General features: G+C 39.3%; 1 protein-coding gene across 1 annotated transcript in view; it reads left to right on the top strand.

The window, feature by feature from the left end:
- dzip1l (DAZ interacting zinc finger protein 1-like) overlaps positions 1 to 19472 on the top strand; it is a 35715-nt gene that overhangs the window by 7738 nt on the left and 8505 nt on the right. The window contains 7 exon segments of the mRNA XM_052130965.1: positions 4521 to 5087; positions 5205 to 5289; positions 5477 to 5601; positions 8594 to 8755; positions 8968 to 9108; positions 11206 to 11268; positions 11361 to 11507. Coding sequence (XP_051986925.1) covers positions 4575 to 5087; positions 5205 to 5289; positions 5477 to 5601; positions 8594 to 8755; positions 8968 to 9108; positions 11206 to 11268; positions 11361 to 11507 — 1236 coding nt within the window. The 5' untranslated portion in view covers positions 4521 to 4574.

The raw sequence follows: 19472 nt of genomic DNA, 5'->3' as shown, positions 1-19472 counted from the left end.
TGTGAAAAACGAATCGCTAATTAAAACGTTTTTTATCTTTAAATTGGCGCTTCCACCAGCTCTCTGTAGCTGTTTGAATTGACCTAACTCTCGCGAAGTACGTTCCTCTGTGGTAGATGGAGCGAAACTTCTGACTTCTCACGTGAACGCACCAATGTGATAACGTCACATGACAGCGGCATGAGGCATTCTGTGTTTACAGGAACTTATTTTTTTAAGGTAATACATTTTTAATTAGCGATTCGTTTTTCACACAAATGTATTGATTCACTTCAGAAAACATTACTTGATCAGCAGGAGCCTTGTGGATTACTTTGATGCTGATTAAGTGTGCGTTTTGGACCGTCAACATTATTTGCTAAACCTGCTAGAACCTGCTAACATTATCGATGGAATGATGGTGCCAGGTTGTTTGCTGGCTTACAGTCATGGCCATCGTGACTTATCCGTTTTAATTCTAGTTTCTATCTTTTTCATTGGCTTTATTTCTTGCACGGTTTGCTCTGTTTTGGTCTATGATCATTTGGCTTTTTACATTTTGAACGGAGGTAACTGACTATTTGATACATGATCCCAGTATCAACTGGCATCTCCCTTCCCATGCTGTGCCAGACACGCTGACGCAAGTCTGCCACCTGCCCGGGCGTTTGTGCTTACAGAGGAAATGCCGAAGGAAGCGTCAAAAGCAGGCTGGACGCTTAGTGAGGTCGAAGAAGTCTCTGAGGATTACTTTCTCCTGCTCTGTGGCCTATGGGCTGGATGGTGTTGAATTGCTGCCGAATTTAAGGGGTTCATACTAGGTGCCTGTATTTCCGTTTTCATCTGGATCAGGATGTCGACCAGTACGGAAGACTGCAGTGCTAAATTAAAAAATCTATGCTCCCTGGATAGGTCGGGAAATATATATGGTACTTCTCAACTTTCGTCTGACTCTTATCTTAGTGACAATGGCTTTGATCAATGCAAGATCTCCCTCTAACAAATCCTTTATTCTGAACGAGCTTTCTCTCTCCCATGAATTGGATTTTCTATTTGTTACAGAGACTTGGCTCAGCAACAGCAACATGGCTCCTCTTTCAGAACTTTCACCTCCTGACTGTTGCTACTTTAGCTCCCCTAGGGCAGTCGGTAGGAGTGGGGGCCATGCAGTTATTTTTAAAAACAAGTTTAAATGCAGCTCAGTTGATTATGCTGAACTCATTTAAATAGTTATGTGCTCTCATCTACAGACATCTGTCATATCACAAAGATTTTATAAATGAGTTATATTATTCCTTGCTCAGATAACTTTTTCATTTTGGGGATTTTAATATTCATGTGTGTTGTCCTACGAGACCACTGGTTAGTTAGTTCATTTATTAGATTAATTTGGTTTATTTCAGAGTGTTGCTGGCCCTACACATATATGTTCTCATACCCTTGATCTGGTTTTATCTAATGTGAAAATTGCTGACACTGTGTTCTCAGATCATAAGACTGTTATTTTTAACTCTTATTTTTTCATGCAATGATCAGGCTAATGAAGGCCCTGTTGCTGTCGCATCCCGTTTTATCTCTTCCGCTACCGCTAGTAGTTTTTCATCTGCTTTTAATGTTTCTCCACTGAAATCACTGCTGGAGTCTCCATTTTCTGGTATGGGCCTGAGGAGTTGGTCTTCCAGTTCAACTCGTCATGTTCTGGCATCTTTAACATTGTGGCTCCATTAAAAATTAGGAAGAAAAAAGTCAAGGCTCAGCCCTGGTTGAATAGTAATACCCATGCTCTTAGGCAGGAGTGCAGGAAGGCTGAGCGAAAGTGGCTTAAAGATAAATTTAAGTTTCCAATGACATTTTGAGAGACTGTTTGAGTAAATTTCAAAGAGCAGTTAAATTAGCCAGATCAAGCTATTTTGTTTATATAATTTCAAAGAACTGTCAAAATTCTAAAGTTCTTTTTTCTCCCATTACATTATTTCTTCATCCAGTTGCCCTTACCTCTATCTCCCCTTCAGTGGACACATGTGAGCAGTTTTTTTATTTTTTTTTACAGTTAAAATTGCTTGTATACACTCACGGATCTTACCTGTTAGTAATTATCCTCCTACCTATTCTGTTCCGCAAAATCTGTTGACCTGTTTTGTACCTGTGTCCCTGTCTCAACTCAAACTCACAATTGCACATATGAAGCCTACTGGTTCTTTGTGTGATGTTATTCCATCCGCTTTGTTTAAAGAGGTGGTGGACTCAATTGGTCCAAGCGTGTTGTCGATTGTCAACATTAGCCTGACCACTGGTATTGTTCCCATCTGCTTCAAGCATGCTGTTATTCATACTCTTCTTAAGAAAGCAAATCTTGATTCATCTGATATGAATAGCATTCAACCTATATTAAAAATGATCCTTTATGTCAAAAATATTAGAGAAGATGGTGCTTGCACAATTAAATAATTTTTTAGTTAGCAATAATTTGCTCGATAAATTTCAGTCAGGTGTCAGAGCCGGTCATAGTACAGAGTCAGCTCTGCTGAGAGTTTTAAATTATATTTTATTAGGTGTGGATTCTGGTAGTCCTGTTGCTCTTGTGCTGCTGGATCTTAGTGCCGTTTTGGATACAGTCGATCAGGACATTCTCATCGATCTCTTAAGAGACCAGGTTGGTATTCAGGGGTTAGCCTTGTATTGGGTCTCTTAGTCTTGGATTGGATAGAACAATTTCAGTCTGTTTAGAGAACTGTTCTTCATTAGTTGTTCCTTTAACATGTGGGGTTCATCAGGGCTTCATCTTGGGACCTGTTTTATTCTCCTTCTACATGCTTCCATTAGGAAAGATCTTTGATAAACATGGCATACTAGAGTATGCTGTACACTGATGACACTCAGCTTTACTTTCCTATTAAACATGGGAAGCAACACTCTTTTGAGTCTCTGTATAAATGCATTGCCAATGTGAAGTGTTGGTTGGCAAACAACTTTCTCCAATTAAATGAGGATAAGTTAGAGTTTATTCTTTTTGGTCAAAGAAGATGTGGGGTACATTTAGATGGCAACTTGTCATTGCTTCCAGGGAAAAATCTTTCCTATGTGGAAAAACCTGGGTGTTATTTTTGACACTTAGCTCAAGTTTGATCGGCAAATTAATCTTAGATCTATAGCAAAGTTAAAGTCCATTCTCTGTTTTGATGATTTGGAGAAGGTTGTGCATGCCTTTATGTCTTCTCATTTGGACTATTGTAATGCTTTGTATCTGGGTGTGGTCCAGAATTCAGCTGCTTGGCTTTTAACTGGAACCAGGAAAAGAGACCATATTAACCCAGTATTGAATTACAGAATCCAGTTCAGTGTTTCTTTATGAATTGAAGGCTCTCCATGGTCTAGCACCAGAGTATATATCTGATTTTGCATCAACATTCAAGGTCTCTCATCTCTGGTGATCAGCTGTGTCTGTCGGTCCCTCGATCTCACCTTAAAACAAGGTGATAGAGCTTTTGCGGTGGCAGCCCCTAGACTTTGGAATGAGCTTCCGTTAGCCATGAAATTATCTCCATTGTGTATTTCCAGGGGGCCTTAAAAACGTATTTATTTTCCATAGCTTTTAATTACTTGCATTATAAATTGTTTCTATGTCAATTTCTATTATCCTGTCTTTGTCAGTTTTAAATGCTTGTTGTATTCTTAAGCTGTATGCATGTGATTTTATTTTTGTAACTCCATGTACAGCACTTTGGTACCCAGTGCAGTTTTTGAAAGTGCTGATTTGAGTCAAAAATCGGTGTCCATTCACTTGCAGTGGATTAAGCAAAAAACCTGGGATACTTTCCTAAACATCTTAAATCCTGTTCTGATGGTGAAAGAAGGTCATGTAAATCTTGTATGGCTTGAGGGTGAGTAAATGATCAGCAAATTTTCATTTTTCGTTGAACTTCCTTTAAGCATAGAAGTTAGAAATAAGATCTCCTATTTCATTAAACAGTGAGTGGATAGCACCTGGTTACACATGCATGTTACCTCATCACCAATTCTTTGAAACAATATTGGTTTGTTGAAACCTGAGTGACAACAGTCCCACCTACTGGCAGAACAGGTGTTCAAAAGATGGCTATAAATGTGAGGGCCACAGTCATTTCTGCAGTGGACTGAATAAAGGTGCAAGCAGTAATCTAACATTGCCCATAGCTTTTCATTAGATAGACGGACTACATGTTTGAATAAAGTCATAAAACATATTTATTTGTGAAGTGAAACATGTGATTCTTCAAAAAACAAAAGAAAATAAAAATCAGGGTCTTAAGCCTCCGAAGCCTCCCCCTCGCAACACCCCTGATGTATATTGAGAAGAATACAGTGACCCAATTAGCTGACACAAATGCTTTGTACACACCATTTATATTAATCAAGCATAACAACAGTTTGTGTGGCTTAACAAGAGTGCGTTAGATAAGAAAAATAAAGTATTGGGAATTGCATTTCCTTCACTAAAAATAAACAGCCTAATGAACAAATTGTAATTGTACTTTCTGTTTTCTCTGTCTCTCCCCATTCAGCCTCTTTATAGGAATCAACATATCCAGTCATTTGTCTATCCCAAAACTTTCACCATGCTTGGCCATCTCTTTCCCGGTGAGCCCTATTCCACACTGTCCAACACACCTTCCTGGATCCCAGCTCCCCACCCTCAGCACTTTCAATTTCGCTCACGTTCTGAGTCTGTAGACTGGAGGCGTCTTGCTGCCCTTGATGTGGACCGGGTTGCGCGGGAAATAGATGTCGGTGTGCTTCAGGATTTCATTACAACTGTAACGTTCTGTGATGTGGTGGGTGAGCGTTGTCCGAACTGCCGTGGGCCTGCTGATCCTTCTTTGATCAAACTGCTCCGTATGTCCCAGCTGAGCACAGAGTACCTGCTCCACTGTCAAGATTTCCTGGGTTCACAGCTATCAGGACTGGAGGAGCGTCTGCAGGGGATGCTCTCTCAGGCCCAGCGAGAGGGAGAACAAAGAGTAGAACTAGAGAAAAAACTGCAAGAAACCAAGGTGGAGATGCGGCAAAAAAAGAAGTTGATCTCCACTCAACAGCTCCTCCTGCAGGCCAGCTCTAATAATTTTCACAAGGTGGTTTTCTTTTATAACCATTATAAAAATGAGTTATTTTGTGGTTACCAAAGCTTAATTACCTTTATTTGTAGTAAAACAAATTTTTTAACAATCTTTTGATATTTTCCTTGTCAGTGCCATTTCTGTGAAAAATCATTTGTTAATTACTCCTACTTACAAGCACATGTTCAGCGACGACATCCCGAGGTCACAGATGCAGGTAGTGCCTTTTAAATGTCTTCAAAAGTTGCATACATTTCAGATAACACAATACCAACACTATACATTTCAATGATCAGAAATGTATGATTGGTGGAAAATATTTTTTTATGAAACTCAATCACTGCCTTTGTATTTTATGCATTTAAATTTGGCAGATTGTGTATTGTGTGTGTTTGGTGTTTCAGAGAGGGAGAAGAAGAGGCAGGTAGAACAGATGGAGGATGGGATAGAAGAGCTGAAAGAGAGACTAAGAGTGACACAGATGCAGCTACAGGCAGAGAGAGAAATGGACAGTTTGAGGCAACACCAGGTAAGTTTGTGTTTGAATCAAGGTCTAGCACATATAGTTCATACTGGACAGAACCTCTTAAGTATCTCCTCTGTTTCTATTGTTTGATACTGTACTTGCTAAACATTTTCCCATATTTTATTGTTTATTGGCAGATAGGCTTTAGCTCTTAGTATTGAAGTTTCTGATTAAGATTAAAGGGGCACTGTAATTTTTTTCCTCATAAAATGTTTTTTACAAATAAAGATTGAAGAACACTTTTGACAAATATGATTAAAATCATGTGCACTCACATGAAATGAAGACAGTCATATCAGTGGTCTAGAAAATGCTGTTTCTTTTGTTTAAATCATGTGTCTTGGAATTTGAATTACTGCACTACTACAAAATAAAAAGAAGAGTATGTTTCTATATAGGAGATAACAAGGGCTAGCTATATAGAGCTTAGCTTCGGTTAATGTAAATGTACACGTGCCCGCTTAACTCCATCATTTTGTAGGGAACAGTATGTGTGTTAGGAATTAAATTAAACTGTCCGCATGTCTACGTCATTATGTCAATTTCATAATGGAATTAGTCACTTTCTACAGCAATTATAAGGAGGGTAAATGACAAATAATTGTATTATTTGTCTGAATACAAAAATAATTACTTGTTGTACCTGCTCACTAAAGGAATTTGCTTTAATAAGGGAATTATTATTAATTCACTTACTGGAATAATAATATTCTCATGGCTTATTGAAAATAATATCACAAATATGTTAGTTATAGCTTAGATGCAAAGATCTTTGAAAAATCAAGTGACAAGATTATTTATCATAATATACCACAGTAAAATTAACTTTGAATACAAACAAACATGAAATAGGTTGGTGAGTAAAGTGAACAGAGTAGCTGGAATGGAAATAATCTATACAGAGAAAATGAATTTATGAAGCCTGCAGGCAATGCCTTGAGAACCATTTGATACATAATTCAGTCTAACTCGATTTGCAGACCACAAGCACTTTCAGCAAAGTCTGGAGATGTACTTGTGTTTCCTTGTGTTGCTTGGTTCTTTGGCTCTTTGTAGAAAGTTCTGGTCGTTCCGTCAATGTTTTGGGCCTCTGTTAAGATTGTGGATGTCTGTTGCTGGGATGATGAGGTGGGGCTTTGAAGCGAGGCCTTCCACATAGAGGACTGGTGACTCCCGTGACATGTGTGTGCCGTAGTGCAGAGAAGAGAAGGGCTTCCTCTGAGCTTTACTCCGAGCCTTCCTGGACTCGGCAAGCCACGAGGGCGGAGGATGAGGAGCTGAATGGAAGTGAAGAAGCAAGAGAGTGCGGAGCATGAGAAAAGCTTGAGGGGGTTGTTCAGGCTGGTATTTTAACCCTTTTAAGCGTCTTTTAAGCTGGCCATTTGCTTTGTTCACACCCCAAAGAGGCTCTAAGCCAATCAAAGGCAGATTTTTAGAGTCACATGGTAATTTATGATTGATGATTGATGAGACTTTATCTGTGAAGACTCCTGTTTCCCGCTCAGAATATGGCAATATTTATTAATGTATCTTGAAAACAGTGCAAGAGACATGACATTCGTTAACATCAACATTCTCTGCATAAACAAGCAAGCATTTACATACTAAATATGACATACTTTCATGAATATTCAACATGTAAGTAAAAAACATGATGGTTCATTCATTGGTATTACAACCTGGATAATACATTACATGTTATGAGAAACATGATTGTCAGGGTATATTATCAGGTTAAACCTTGAAGAAGAGTTCTAGGCATTTTGGCAGATGTGTAGGATAAAAAGTACAATGTACAGTAAAGTAAGTTTTGCAATTGTGTCAATGAATATGAGATGTCCTGAGATATACTTGTATACACTTGACAAGTTCATTCGTATATTTGAAGTTATGAGCATTAGTTTGTCCTGCTAAAGAAAAGTTCAACAGTTCAGATCTTGAACAATGACGATAGTCCATCCATCCATCCATCCATCGTCAACCGCTTATCCTGTGTACAGGGTCGCGGGGGGCTGGAGCCTATCCCAGCTAACATTGGGCGAAAGGCGGGGGACACCCTGGACAGGTCGCCAGTCCATATGACGATAGTCATTTGGATAATTATTAACATGAGTGTTTTCGGGCATGTGATCTTAGACAAGTCTCCTTTGTTTATTTTATTGTCCAGATGTGGTTCATCTCATTTAGCTGGGTCATGCCAGACTTTACGGTGCCATTTTGGCAGTCTCCTAGTTTTATGGCTTTGAGGAATTCCAGGGTTATAAGGTTGGGTTTTCTTGGATTCAAGTCATTTTGCATAGCAAATGTTCATTCTTCTGCACCTAATGTACAACACTATTGAATATTTTCATAAAATATGTTTTCCTTTTGTGACAACATGCCCAATAAGAGTTAGGTTGTCACAATAGAACCTGCTATTAAACAGCCAGTTAAAGGCTTGTCAGCAACAATTTTTAAAATAAATCTATTTTGGCACATACAGTACCTCGTCTATGTAGAATTAATGGCTACTAAAAAGAAATTGAACATTTCCATCATTATTGCAGGTATGTAGAAATGCAGATTTGCTGGAATTAGACAGTGTTGAACTTCACTCATTTGACAGTATTGGTTAGTTCAGGGATCCAAGCTACTCAACTTTTCGGATAAAGTCAGCTTTTTTAGAGCAAATTTTTCCAAATTGTTTGGTAAAACTTTTAATTTGCACTTTTAATTACTTATTAAAATCAGTTGAAATGGATACTTTTAGCTTAAAACTTGAAGCTTTAAATGCATCAATTAAATAGCTGAAAATATTCCTCTGGAACACCTGCTATGCATTTTTCACCTTTTTTAATCTCTCATGAGTTTGGATCCTTGTAAGAATTTTAAATGCAAGTTATTTATATTTGATTATTTTAGTCATAAAATAACCAGTTCAAGTACTACAAATAATTTTGTTCAAAAAATAATATTTTCCTGGAGAAAATACATCTATTAAACCTTATTGTGTCAGGAGCAAGAGAAGCAACTAAGAAGAGAACAGTTAGAGAAAGAAGCTCTGGACAGATGGAAAGAGGAGGAGAGAAGAAATTTTCAGCAGGAAATTGGGGAGCTGAGACAGCTGTTTTTCCAGGAGTCTAAAGATATGGCAAGCAAGAACTCATCCATAGAGGCTGTGAGCATACAAGAGTTCAACATGAATATTTTAAACTGTCACCAATAGATGGAGATAGATCCTCTGGTTTTGCAAGCTACATGTTATGTTTCAATGCAATTATCAGTAGGTTATAATGTTTTGTTTTTGTGTTTTGATGTTTTTGATGTAAAATAAATCAATCAATATTTTATTGTATTTTATAATAATGTTTGTCATTTTTTCAACTATAGAAACTAATGGAGTTGCAAAATAGAGAGGTGGATGCATTAAGCAACGTTTACAAGAACAAAAGCTTTCAAGAAGAGAGCAACCATGAGAAAGAAAGAAGAGAAAACAGAGAGAAAGAGCTAAAAGAGAGAATGGTCCAGAAGGTGAGAGTTCTCACAGTTTTACAACTTTGGGTCTTTCATATAATTGAAATATTCAATCATGGTCCAATAGATTGTCCAAAAAGGCAATCTATTGAAACTGAGCTGGAAATTGCTTTGCAAAATACATTAACATACAGTATGTATGGCCACATTTACAGGTAATAAGAAAAAAGTAGGAAAGATAAGTGTGCCAAGCTTTGTGCCAGGGGCAGATCTAGAAATGTTTTTATGGGGTGGCATTCAGACTATGAGGGGTAGCAACACTAAAGCAAGCGCCCATGCATAGTTCTTATGGTTGAAGGTACCAAGCTTCACTGCAACAAGTACTAGTTAATTTGTTGGAGTCACTATCACATTACAAATGTCCATGAATTTGCGATACAACTGCTTTTCCACAGAAACCACATAGTAAAATTTTTTCTACTGATTTGCCAACATAAAAAAACAAAACAAAATCTTAATAAAAATAAGTAACAAATTATATATCTCCAGAACACCAAGACATTGTCTATTAAACACATCAACAAATTTGAAATGTTCCTAAGCTTCACATATAGAACTAGCAGTCTGGTCTAAACGTCACCACCTTATGCAGGCCAAATGTTTTATTTTATTTTGTTATGGAAAATGCATGCATATCCCATGTTATTCTGCTAATAAAGTCCTGTAGGCCTATCACCATTGTTGCAGCTGGAATGATCCATTTGGAAGCTAAGATTAGCCCGAAGTTAGGTCTAAATAAAACTGAATTGGTGGTGGCGTAGTGTGCTAAAGCACATAACTGGTAATCCGAAGGTTGCTGTTTCGATCCCCACAGCCACCACGATTGTGTCCTTGAGCAAGGCACTTAACTCCAGGTTGCTCAGGGGGAATTGTCCCTGTAATAAGTGCACTGTAAGTTGCTTTGGATAAAAGTGTCTGCCAAATGCATAAATGTAATGTAAATGTAAACTGTAAAAACAGCAAACTCTGAAATTCAACACACACACTTTGCATACACACAAACAATAAGGCAGAGAAGGCCATTACAATGGGGGACACAGAATAGAATGTGGGCTGCAGAAAAACTTCCGACACTAAACAACACTGATAACAGCCGCAACAAACATCATAACATTAAAAATAACACATTCCAGCTCCGGATCTCCAGTCGAAACACACACAGATGAAATAGAAACTACAATTCAAGAACTGGAGATGTTTCATCTGGATTATACACATACCTGAAAAAAAGCTATTTCAAAAAGTGGTGAGGACATGTCCTATCTGTCTCAACCCATAACTGACAGCGATGCATCTAATAATCATTCTGTGAATACTTGGAAACAACTGAGAAATTAATCTTTTACCTCTTTTTTTCCACATATTTGTTCATGTGGTCATTGGTAATGGCACAAGACCCCAAACACTGTACACACGCTGCAATAGTTGGTAGGCAATTGGTCGATGTTGTGATAGCCCACTGTAGCTGCTGTAAAAAATCACAGGATTGATTACTGCTGTAATCAATCATGCTATGGGTCTGTAGTCATTTGATCATTCGGTGAGAGTTTAGGCAGTTTGACATGAATAAACCTTACACAATGTCAACATCAACTATAATATAATTACTTTTATATTTAATACATGTGTATACTTATGGTGGGGTGGCAGATTGGGTGCCAATGCTTTTTCTTAGGGTGGCATTTGCCACCCTTTGCCACCCCAGTAGATCTGCCCCTGCTTTGTGCCGTTCCTTGCTCTGTGCAGCACCTTCTGCTCTGCATATCCTTCTGAAGGATCCCAATGTTAGAAACAAGTGACTGAATTTTATTTTTTAACAAGATCCCTGATAATTTGAATCCAGTCATAACAGTTACAGCAGCACATTTCAATTCCGACTGATTTGTGAACCTGTCTGAACCTGCCCTTCTTAACAAATTGAATATGTTAAGAAGGCATTTTTTTATTTTACAAACAAAGATAACCCAAAGGGAAAAATAAACAGATATAAAAAATATGTATGATTATGGCCCCTTTAAATTTTATGTGCTCACTTTGTGTTTTTAGCTTGTCTCTCAATGTGTTTCATCATTTTACATAATTTTTTTCACTTAGAAAAGAGAATGGAGGAAAAAGTTTCAGGAAGCACAGGAAAGACACCAGCAGGAGAAAGAGGAGGCAAGTCTGTCTGGTATGTGTCATCTGTGCAGCATGGTTGAATCATCTTATGACATCTTTTGTGTTGTTTGTATTATGTGTGTGACTTACAGCTGCAGAGTGAGAATGCCAGGCTTCTGAAGGCCTTGTCTGTGAAGCAGAACGCTGGCTCCAGTCTACAGAAACTCCAACAGCAGGTTCTTTCTCTCTCTTCTCAGCTGAGACAGAGGGACAGACTCATCAAATCTCAGGAGGCAAAGGTGGGCTATGTTACACTCATAGGCAATAGAGTCAGTTATGATACCAAAGTCTTGTCAGAAACAGTTGCTTTAAAGGGGAAGTGTTAGAGGCACCAAACAGAATTGCAAAAATTTTGAATTTTTCCAGGTTTCACATATACTTTTCACCAAGGGCCAAATTCTGTCAACAATACAAAGCAAGGGCCACCATCCTTGATGTTATGAAAAATTGATTGTGCTGCTGCTCTTATTATTATGGGTTCAAGCACGTAGGACTGAAAACCTATTGTTTTTGCTAAGATAAAAGTCAGACATGTAAATAAAACATAATCTCTACGGTTGTTTTAGTTGCTTACGAGCTATCAGAATAACTTTTAAAATCTTGTAGCACATGCACTTAATGGCCCTAAGCCACTTGAACCTCGGTTACTGCTGTTTGCAGCTATATTTCTTATTATTATCGTTATTATTATTGTTACTATTGTTGTTTTTATTGTTTTTGTTGTTAAAAGAGTCACAACACAAATATTCTGATCTTTTTACTGATTCTTTTTATCAGTATTAGTAGCCTGTTTTATTTATTCAAGCAAATATGAACATTTTGTTTGCACACATAAAAATCCCTGGTGTTTTCACGTGTCCACTCTACAGGAGTTAAATACTAACACTGAACAGTTTTGAATCTGCTCTGTGTTGTGAATTGGCCAAACAGTTAATGAAATCAAGTAGATACACCCTCTGAATGATAATTGATCTATAGTCACCGAATGTTAACAAGCAGAGTCTACTGAAGGAAAAAGAGACAACAAGAACAGGGAAGCAAGAGAACAAACCAGCAAACACCACAACAATTCAATCTGTCTAACTGAGATGTACATCAACGGCAAATAAAATAGATTATTGGACAACAGTCTCTTAATGTGCCATGTGTTGATGCTTAAATATTGTGGGTTATTTTGTTTTTCATATGTGTTCAAAGGTTCTTTATTGAGAATTAAGGGGTTAATTTGAAGTCACAATTATGCTGATTAGTGTTCACTTTGGTTAGATACTTAAACGTTGGTTAATAGTACAACACTTTTCCAGCCAGTGCAGTATTGTTCAAGAGAACAGTTGTGATGCACTATGAAAAGGATACTTTTTGATGAGTTAAAGTACTTAATTGAGACATCATTCAAGTGCAACAAATATAAGTCATAACTTAAAGTTTACATTTCGGTGACAGTCAACATATTCATTTTCAGATTCATGCCTAATGCATTGTGGGTGTCCACATAGTACAGTGCTCAACATTGGCACCCAGCATGCACTGTGGCATGAGCCTGAAAATTAGTTTGTTAATTATCACCGTTGTTGCGTTTTGTATATGAAATGTTGATGTCTGTGTCGTTGTCACAGTTCCTCCTGACACTCCCAGCACTCACACCCCACGATCTCCCTCTCCCGATTTCTAATCACCTGCACCTGAAGCTCGTTCCCACATTCATCAACCTCACAGTATATAAGCTCCACTCTCCTGTCACTCTTGGTCTGCTCTCATAAGTCGATCACAGACTCACCTACCTGCTTCCTCCTGGAGACACTTCGTGATCTTCCTGGTTCTCCTCTCCCACGCTCCTACGTATCCTTGATCCAAGCTCTACTGCTCCTTCGTCTAGTTCCCGTTTACCCACTATCCAGCGCACTGCAGTCATCACCCAGGTTTACTCGCTATCCAGCGAACTGCAGTCATCACCTAGGTTTACTCGCTATCCAGCGAACTGCAGTCATCACCCAGGTTTACCCGCTATCCAGCGAACTGCAGTCATCACCCAGGTTTACCCGCTCCCCACTCATTCTGAATAAACTACACCTCCGGGTTTAACACTACCATCGAGTCGGAGTATCTGTTACAGTCGTATTGTCAAATGATTATATACTCTAAAGATAGTAACTGCTCAACTTGTCACAACAGTATCACATTGACCAATCTTTATTATCATATACAGTCTCAATTAGAATTAGAATGACAAATAATTTTCTCTGTTGTTCTCTTAAACAATATTGCACTGGATGGAAAGTATTTGTTGTATAATAAAGTTGAATTGCCTAACCAAAGTGAACACTAATCACCATAATGGTGACTTCAAGTGAAACACTAAATAGAAACAAACCTCTCTTAAAAATAACTTTTTAGACATCCATCCATCTTCAACCGCTTATCCGAAGTCTGGTCGCGGGGGCAGCTGCTCCAGCAGGGGGCCCCAAACTTCCCTATCCTGAGCCACATTAACCAGCTCTGACTGGGGGACCCCGAGGCATTCCCAGGCCAGTTTGGAGATGTAATCTCTCCACCTAATCCTGGGTCTTCCCCGAGGCCTCCTCCCAGCTGGACGTGCCTGAAACACCTCCCTAGGGAGGCGGCCAGGGGGCATCCTTACCAGATGCCCAAACCACCTCAACTGACTTCTTTCGACGCAAAGGAGCAGCGGCTCTACTCCGAGCTCCTCACGGATGACTGAGCTCCTCACCCTATCTCTAAGGGAGAAGCCCGCCACCCTTCTGAGGAAGCCCATTTCGGCCGCTTGTACTCGCGACCTAGTTCTTTCGGTCATGAGCCAGCCTTCATGACCATAGGTGAGGGTAGGAACAAAAATTGACCAGTAGATCGAGAGCTTTGCCTTTCGGCTCAGCTCTCTTTTCGTGACAACGGTGCGATAGAGCGAGTGCAATACCGTCCCCGCTGCCCCGATTCTCCGGCCAACCTCCCGCTCCATTGTCCCCTCACTCGTGAACAAACCCCGAGGTACTTGAACTCCTTCACTTGGGGCAATACCTCCTTCCCTACCTGGAGTTCGCACTCCATCGGTTTCCTGCTGAGACACATGTGACACTTCTTTTTTACACATATGACAAACAAAATAACCTGCATTTCTTAAACATCCTCACACAACCTTGCACATTTTATTTGCAGCTGATGTACATCTCAGTTAGACAGATTGAATTGTTGTGGTGTTTGCTGGTTTGTTCTCTTGTTTTCCTGTTCTTGTTGTTCCTCTATCCTTCAGTAGACTCTACTTGTTATCAGCAGGTGACATCAGTAATGATCAGTCATTATTCAGAGAGCACACCTACTTGATCTCATGATGATCTGTTTGGCCATTTCAACATTAACACAGCACATAGTAGTTTCAACACAACACAGAGCAGTTTCAGCTCTATTCAGTGTTAGTTTTTAACACTGTGACTCGTGGAGACACCAAGGAGTGTTCATTTAACACCAATTTATTGTATATACAGATACACAAAACTACACAACTTTGCAAAACCTTTAATGAACAATCTGGATCTCCATGTCCTCCATGCAAGTCAACTGTTCTTGGTCATCTCCAAATGGGATCTCCTCCCTGGACTTTCTCTAATTGCTGATTCAATTATTAGTCCTATTAGCATTAATATTGTTATAGTGCTTATAACATATTATAACATACAGTGGGTACGGAAAGTATTCAGACCCCCTTAAAATTTTCACTCTTTTTTATATTGCAGCCATTTGCTAAAATCATTTAAGTTCATTTTTTTCCTCATTATTGTACACACAGCACCCCATATTGACAGAAAAACACAGAATTGTTGACATTTTTGCACATTTATTAAAAAAGAAAAACTGAAATATCACATGGTCCTAAGTATTCCGACCCTTTGCTGTGACACTCATATATTTAACTCAGGTGCTGTCCATTTCTTCTGATCATCCTTGAGATGGTTCTACACCTTCAATTGAGTCCAGCTGTGTTTGATTATACTGATTGGACTTGATTTGGAAAGCCACACACCTGTCTATATAAGACCTTACAGCTCACAGTGCATGTCAGAGCAAATGAGAATCATGAGGTCAAAGGAACTGCCTGAAGAGCTCAGAGACAGAATTGTGGCAAGACACAGATCTGGCCAAGGTTACAAAAAATTTCTGCTGCCCTTAAGGTTCATAAGAGCACAGTGGCCTCCATAATCCTTAAATGGAAGACGTTTGGGACCGACCAGAACCCTTCCTAGAGCTGGCCGTCCGGCCAAACTGAGCTATCGGGTGGAGAAGAGCCTTGGTGAGAGAGGTAAAGAAGAACCCAAAGATCACTGTGGCTGAGCTCCAGAGATGCAGTCGGGAGATGGGAGAAAGTTGTAGTAAGTCAACCATCACTGCAGCCATCCACCAGTCGGGGCTTTATGGCAGAGTGGCCCAACGGAAGCCTCTCCTCAGTGCAAGACACATGAAAGCCTGCATGGAGTTTGCTAAAAAACACCTGAAGGACTCTAAGATGGTGATAAATAAGATTCTCTGGTCTGATGAGACCAAGATAGAACTTTTTGGCCTTAATTCTAAGCGGTATGTGTGGAGAAAACCAGGCACTGCTCATCACCTGTCCAATACAGTCTCAACAGTGACGCATGGTGGTGGCAGCATCATGCTGTAGGGGTGTTTTTCAGCTGCAGGGACAGGACGACTGGTTGCAATCGAGGGAAAGATGAATGCGGCCAAGTACAGGGATATCCTGGACGAAAACCTTCTCCAGAGTGCTCTGGACCTCAGACTGGGCCGAAGATTCACCTTCCAACAAGACAATGACCCTAAGCACACCGCTAAAATAATGAAGGAGTAGCTTCACAACAACTCCGTGACTGTTCTTGAATGGCCCAGCCAGAGCCCTGACATAAACCCAATTGAGCATCTCTGGAAAGACCTGAAAATGGCTGTCCACCAACGTTTACCATCCAACCTGACAGAACTGGAGAGGATCTGCAAGGAGGAATGGCAGAGGATACCCAAATCCAGATGTGAAAAACTTGTTGCATCTTTCCCAAAAAGACTCATGGCTGTATTAGATCAAAAGGGTGCTTCTACTAAATACTGAACAAAGGGTCTGAATACTTAGGACCATGTGATATTTCAGTTTTTATTTTTTAATAAATGTGCAAAAATGTCAACAATTCTGTGTTTTTCTGTCAATATGGGGTGCTGTGTGTACAATAATGAGGAAAAAAAATGAACTTAAATGATTTTAGCAAATGGCTGCAATATAACAAAGAGTGAAAATATTTAAGGGGGTCTGAATACTTTCCGTACCCACTGTAAATCTAATAAGTATTAGATTTTATGGGGGTCAAACTGTATCTGTATTAACTGACATCTACTAACCATTAAATGTAAAAGCCCCAGACTCCCATCTGTAGTAAATTCCCCTTTAAACAGATCATTACAGGTAGTCTTGCTCTTAACTTGTGTGGTTAAAGGTTATTCCAGGTTCAATAAAGCTAAGCTCAATCGACAGCATTTGCTGCATAATGTTGATTCCCACAAAAAATATTTAGACTCCTCACTTCTTTTCTTAAAAAAAAAGCACAAATCGAAGTTACAGTGAGGCACTTACAATGAAAGTGAATGGGGCCAATGTTTGGGGGGTTTAAAGGCAAAAATGTGAAGCTTATCATTTTATATAAACACTTAAAGGATTGGTTCACCCACAGATAATAATTCAGACATTGTTTACTCACCCCTGTGTTGTCATAACCCTATATGATTTTCTTTTTCTTAACACAAAGGGAGAAATTGTGCAGTATATGGTGACTACTTCAAGCTTCAAAAGAGTGAAAAAGTATAATTCAGAAGTCTAATTATTCAATGAGATTCATGACTGTTATAAAGATATCCAATTGTATGTATTATTTATGTATTATTTATTTAAAATGTTCACTGACAATTGATCTCCTGCCCACGTTTATGATAGGGAACGAGAGCAACAGTTCACGCAGCCCCCTCGCAGTGACATTTGGGCATTCAAGCGAAAACTTGTTTTGTTTACGTAAAACAGGTCCACCACAGTGATAGCGACAACAGAACACAACTGCACACAAAATGGAGAACAGGACTTACAAAACATATCTGAAGAGTTTGTAGTCAAACAATTTATGCATTTCTATGTCCAGCTTTATTTTTTGGAACATAGAGGAGGCAGCTACAGTCCCACCATGTCCTAATCTGATGGCTAACGAAACACGATAAAAGGTGTATTCAGAGTTTTTATCCTAACCAGCAGTAATGAGCAATGGTACATTCTATCGATTGCTTCTTTTCTATTTTTGGCATCTAGTGTGTAACTCTGTCCACTGTGTACTGCCACTGGTCCAAAAACATAAAAAAATAAGGCTGAGCATAGAAATGCATCAATTCATTGACTACAAACTCTTCAGACATGTTTAGTAAGTTCTATTCTCTGTTTTGTGTGCAGCTGTGTTGTGTTCTGTTATCGCTATCGCTGTGGCAGACCTGTTTTTAGATAAACAAAACTAGTTTTCACTTAAACACCTGAATGTCACGTGGGCGCAGCGTGAACTGTTGCTCTCATTTTTCTATCAAGAGCGTTCACAGGAGATCAATGGTCAGTGATCATTTTCACTAAATAATACATTAGATTTTGGTTTATCACCAAACCTTATCATATGCATATCATATATCATATACAAATCATGAGTCTCATGGAATAATTTCTCCTCACAACTGAAGGTTCTGCTTTTCCCCCCCTTTAAAGCCCCCCTCCCCCCAAGTCCAGTCAGCCCCCAACCAACAATTATCCCCAGCCATTTACAGACATACACAAAATGTCACACCAAAATTCCAGGAGTGACAGGGAACAAAACATTATAACCATCATAACAAACACTACATACTGAATCAATTAATCCTCCTCTGCATTTTCAGGTGAGAGGGCAATTGTGTCAATGCAATCTAAGAAGGGTTTCCATGTCTTGTGAAAAACTTTTAAAGATCCCATTAAGGAATATCTTAATTTCTCCAATTTTAAACAAAACAGAATATCTTTGATCCATATATCATGTGAGGGTGGAGAAACATTTTTCTATTTAAAGAGAATAAGCCTTCTAGCCCGTAACATAGTAAAAGCATTAACATCTTGCACAGCAACAAAAGAAGACAATAGATATACAGTGCATCCGGAAAGTATTCACAGCGCTTCACTTTTTCCACATTTTGTTATGTTACAGCCTTATTCCAAAATTATACCCCATAATGTCAACGTGAAAGAAGTTTGTTTGAAATCTTTGCAAATTTATTAAAAATAAAAAACGAAAAAAATTACATTTACATAAGTATTCACAGCCTTTGCCATGACACTCAAAATTGAGCTCAGGTGCATCCTGTTTCCACTGATCATCCTTGAGGTGTTTCTACAATTTGATTGCAGTCCACCTGTGGTAAATTCAGTTGATTGGACATGATTTGGAAAGGCACACACCTGTCTATATAAGGTCCCACAGTTAACAGTGCATGTCAGAGCACAAACCAAGCCATGAAGTCCAAGGAATTGTCTGTAGACCTCCAAGACAGGATTGTATCGAGGCACAGATCTGGGGAAGGGTACAGAACATTTCTGCAGCATTGAAGGTCCCAATGAGCACAGTGGCCTCCATCATCTGTACATGTAAGAAGTTTGGAACCACCAGGACTCTTCCTAGAAACTGAGCAATCAGGGGAGAAGGGCCCAAGAACCCAATGGTCACTCTGACAGAGCTCCAGCGTTTCTCTGTGGAGAGAGGAGAACCTTCCAAAAGAACAACCATCTCTGCAGTGCTCCACCAATCAGGCCTGTATGGTAGAGTGGCCAGACGGAAGCCACTCTTCAGTAAAAGGCACATGACAGCCCGCCTGGAGTTTGCCAAAAGGCACCTGAAGGACTCTCAGACCATGAGAAACAAAATTCTCTGGTCTGATGAAACAAAGATGGGCCTCAATGGCAAGCGTCATGTCTGGAGGAAACCAGGCACCGCTCATCACCTGGCCAATACCATCCCTACAGTGAAGCATGGTGGTGGCAGCATCATGCTGTGGGGATGTTTTTCAGCAGCAGGAACTGGGAGACTAGTCAGGATTGATGGAAAGATGAATGCAGCAATGTACAGAGACATCCTTGATGAAAACATGCTCCAGAGTGCTCT

Source organism: Xyrauchen texanus, chromosome 7 (genome assembly GCF_025860055.1).
Source record: "Xyrauchen texanus isolate HMW12.3.18 chromosome 7, RBS_HiC_50CHRs, whole genome shotgun sequence".
In the NCBI taxonomy this organism is placed as follows: Eukaryota; Metazoa; Chordata; class Actinopteri; order Cypriniformes; family Catostomidae; genus Xyrauchen; species Xyrauchen texanus.
The sequence above is the reverse complement of the archived record's forward strand: the minus strand, read 5'-3'. Positions and strand labels throughout refer to the sequence as shown.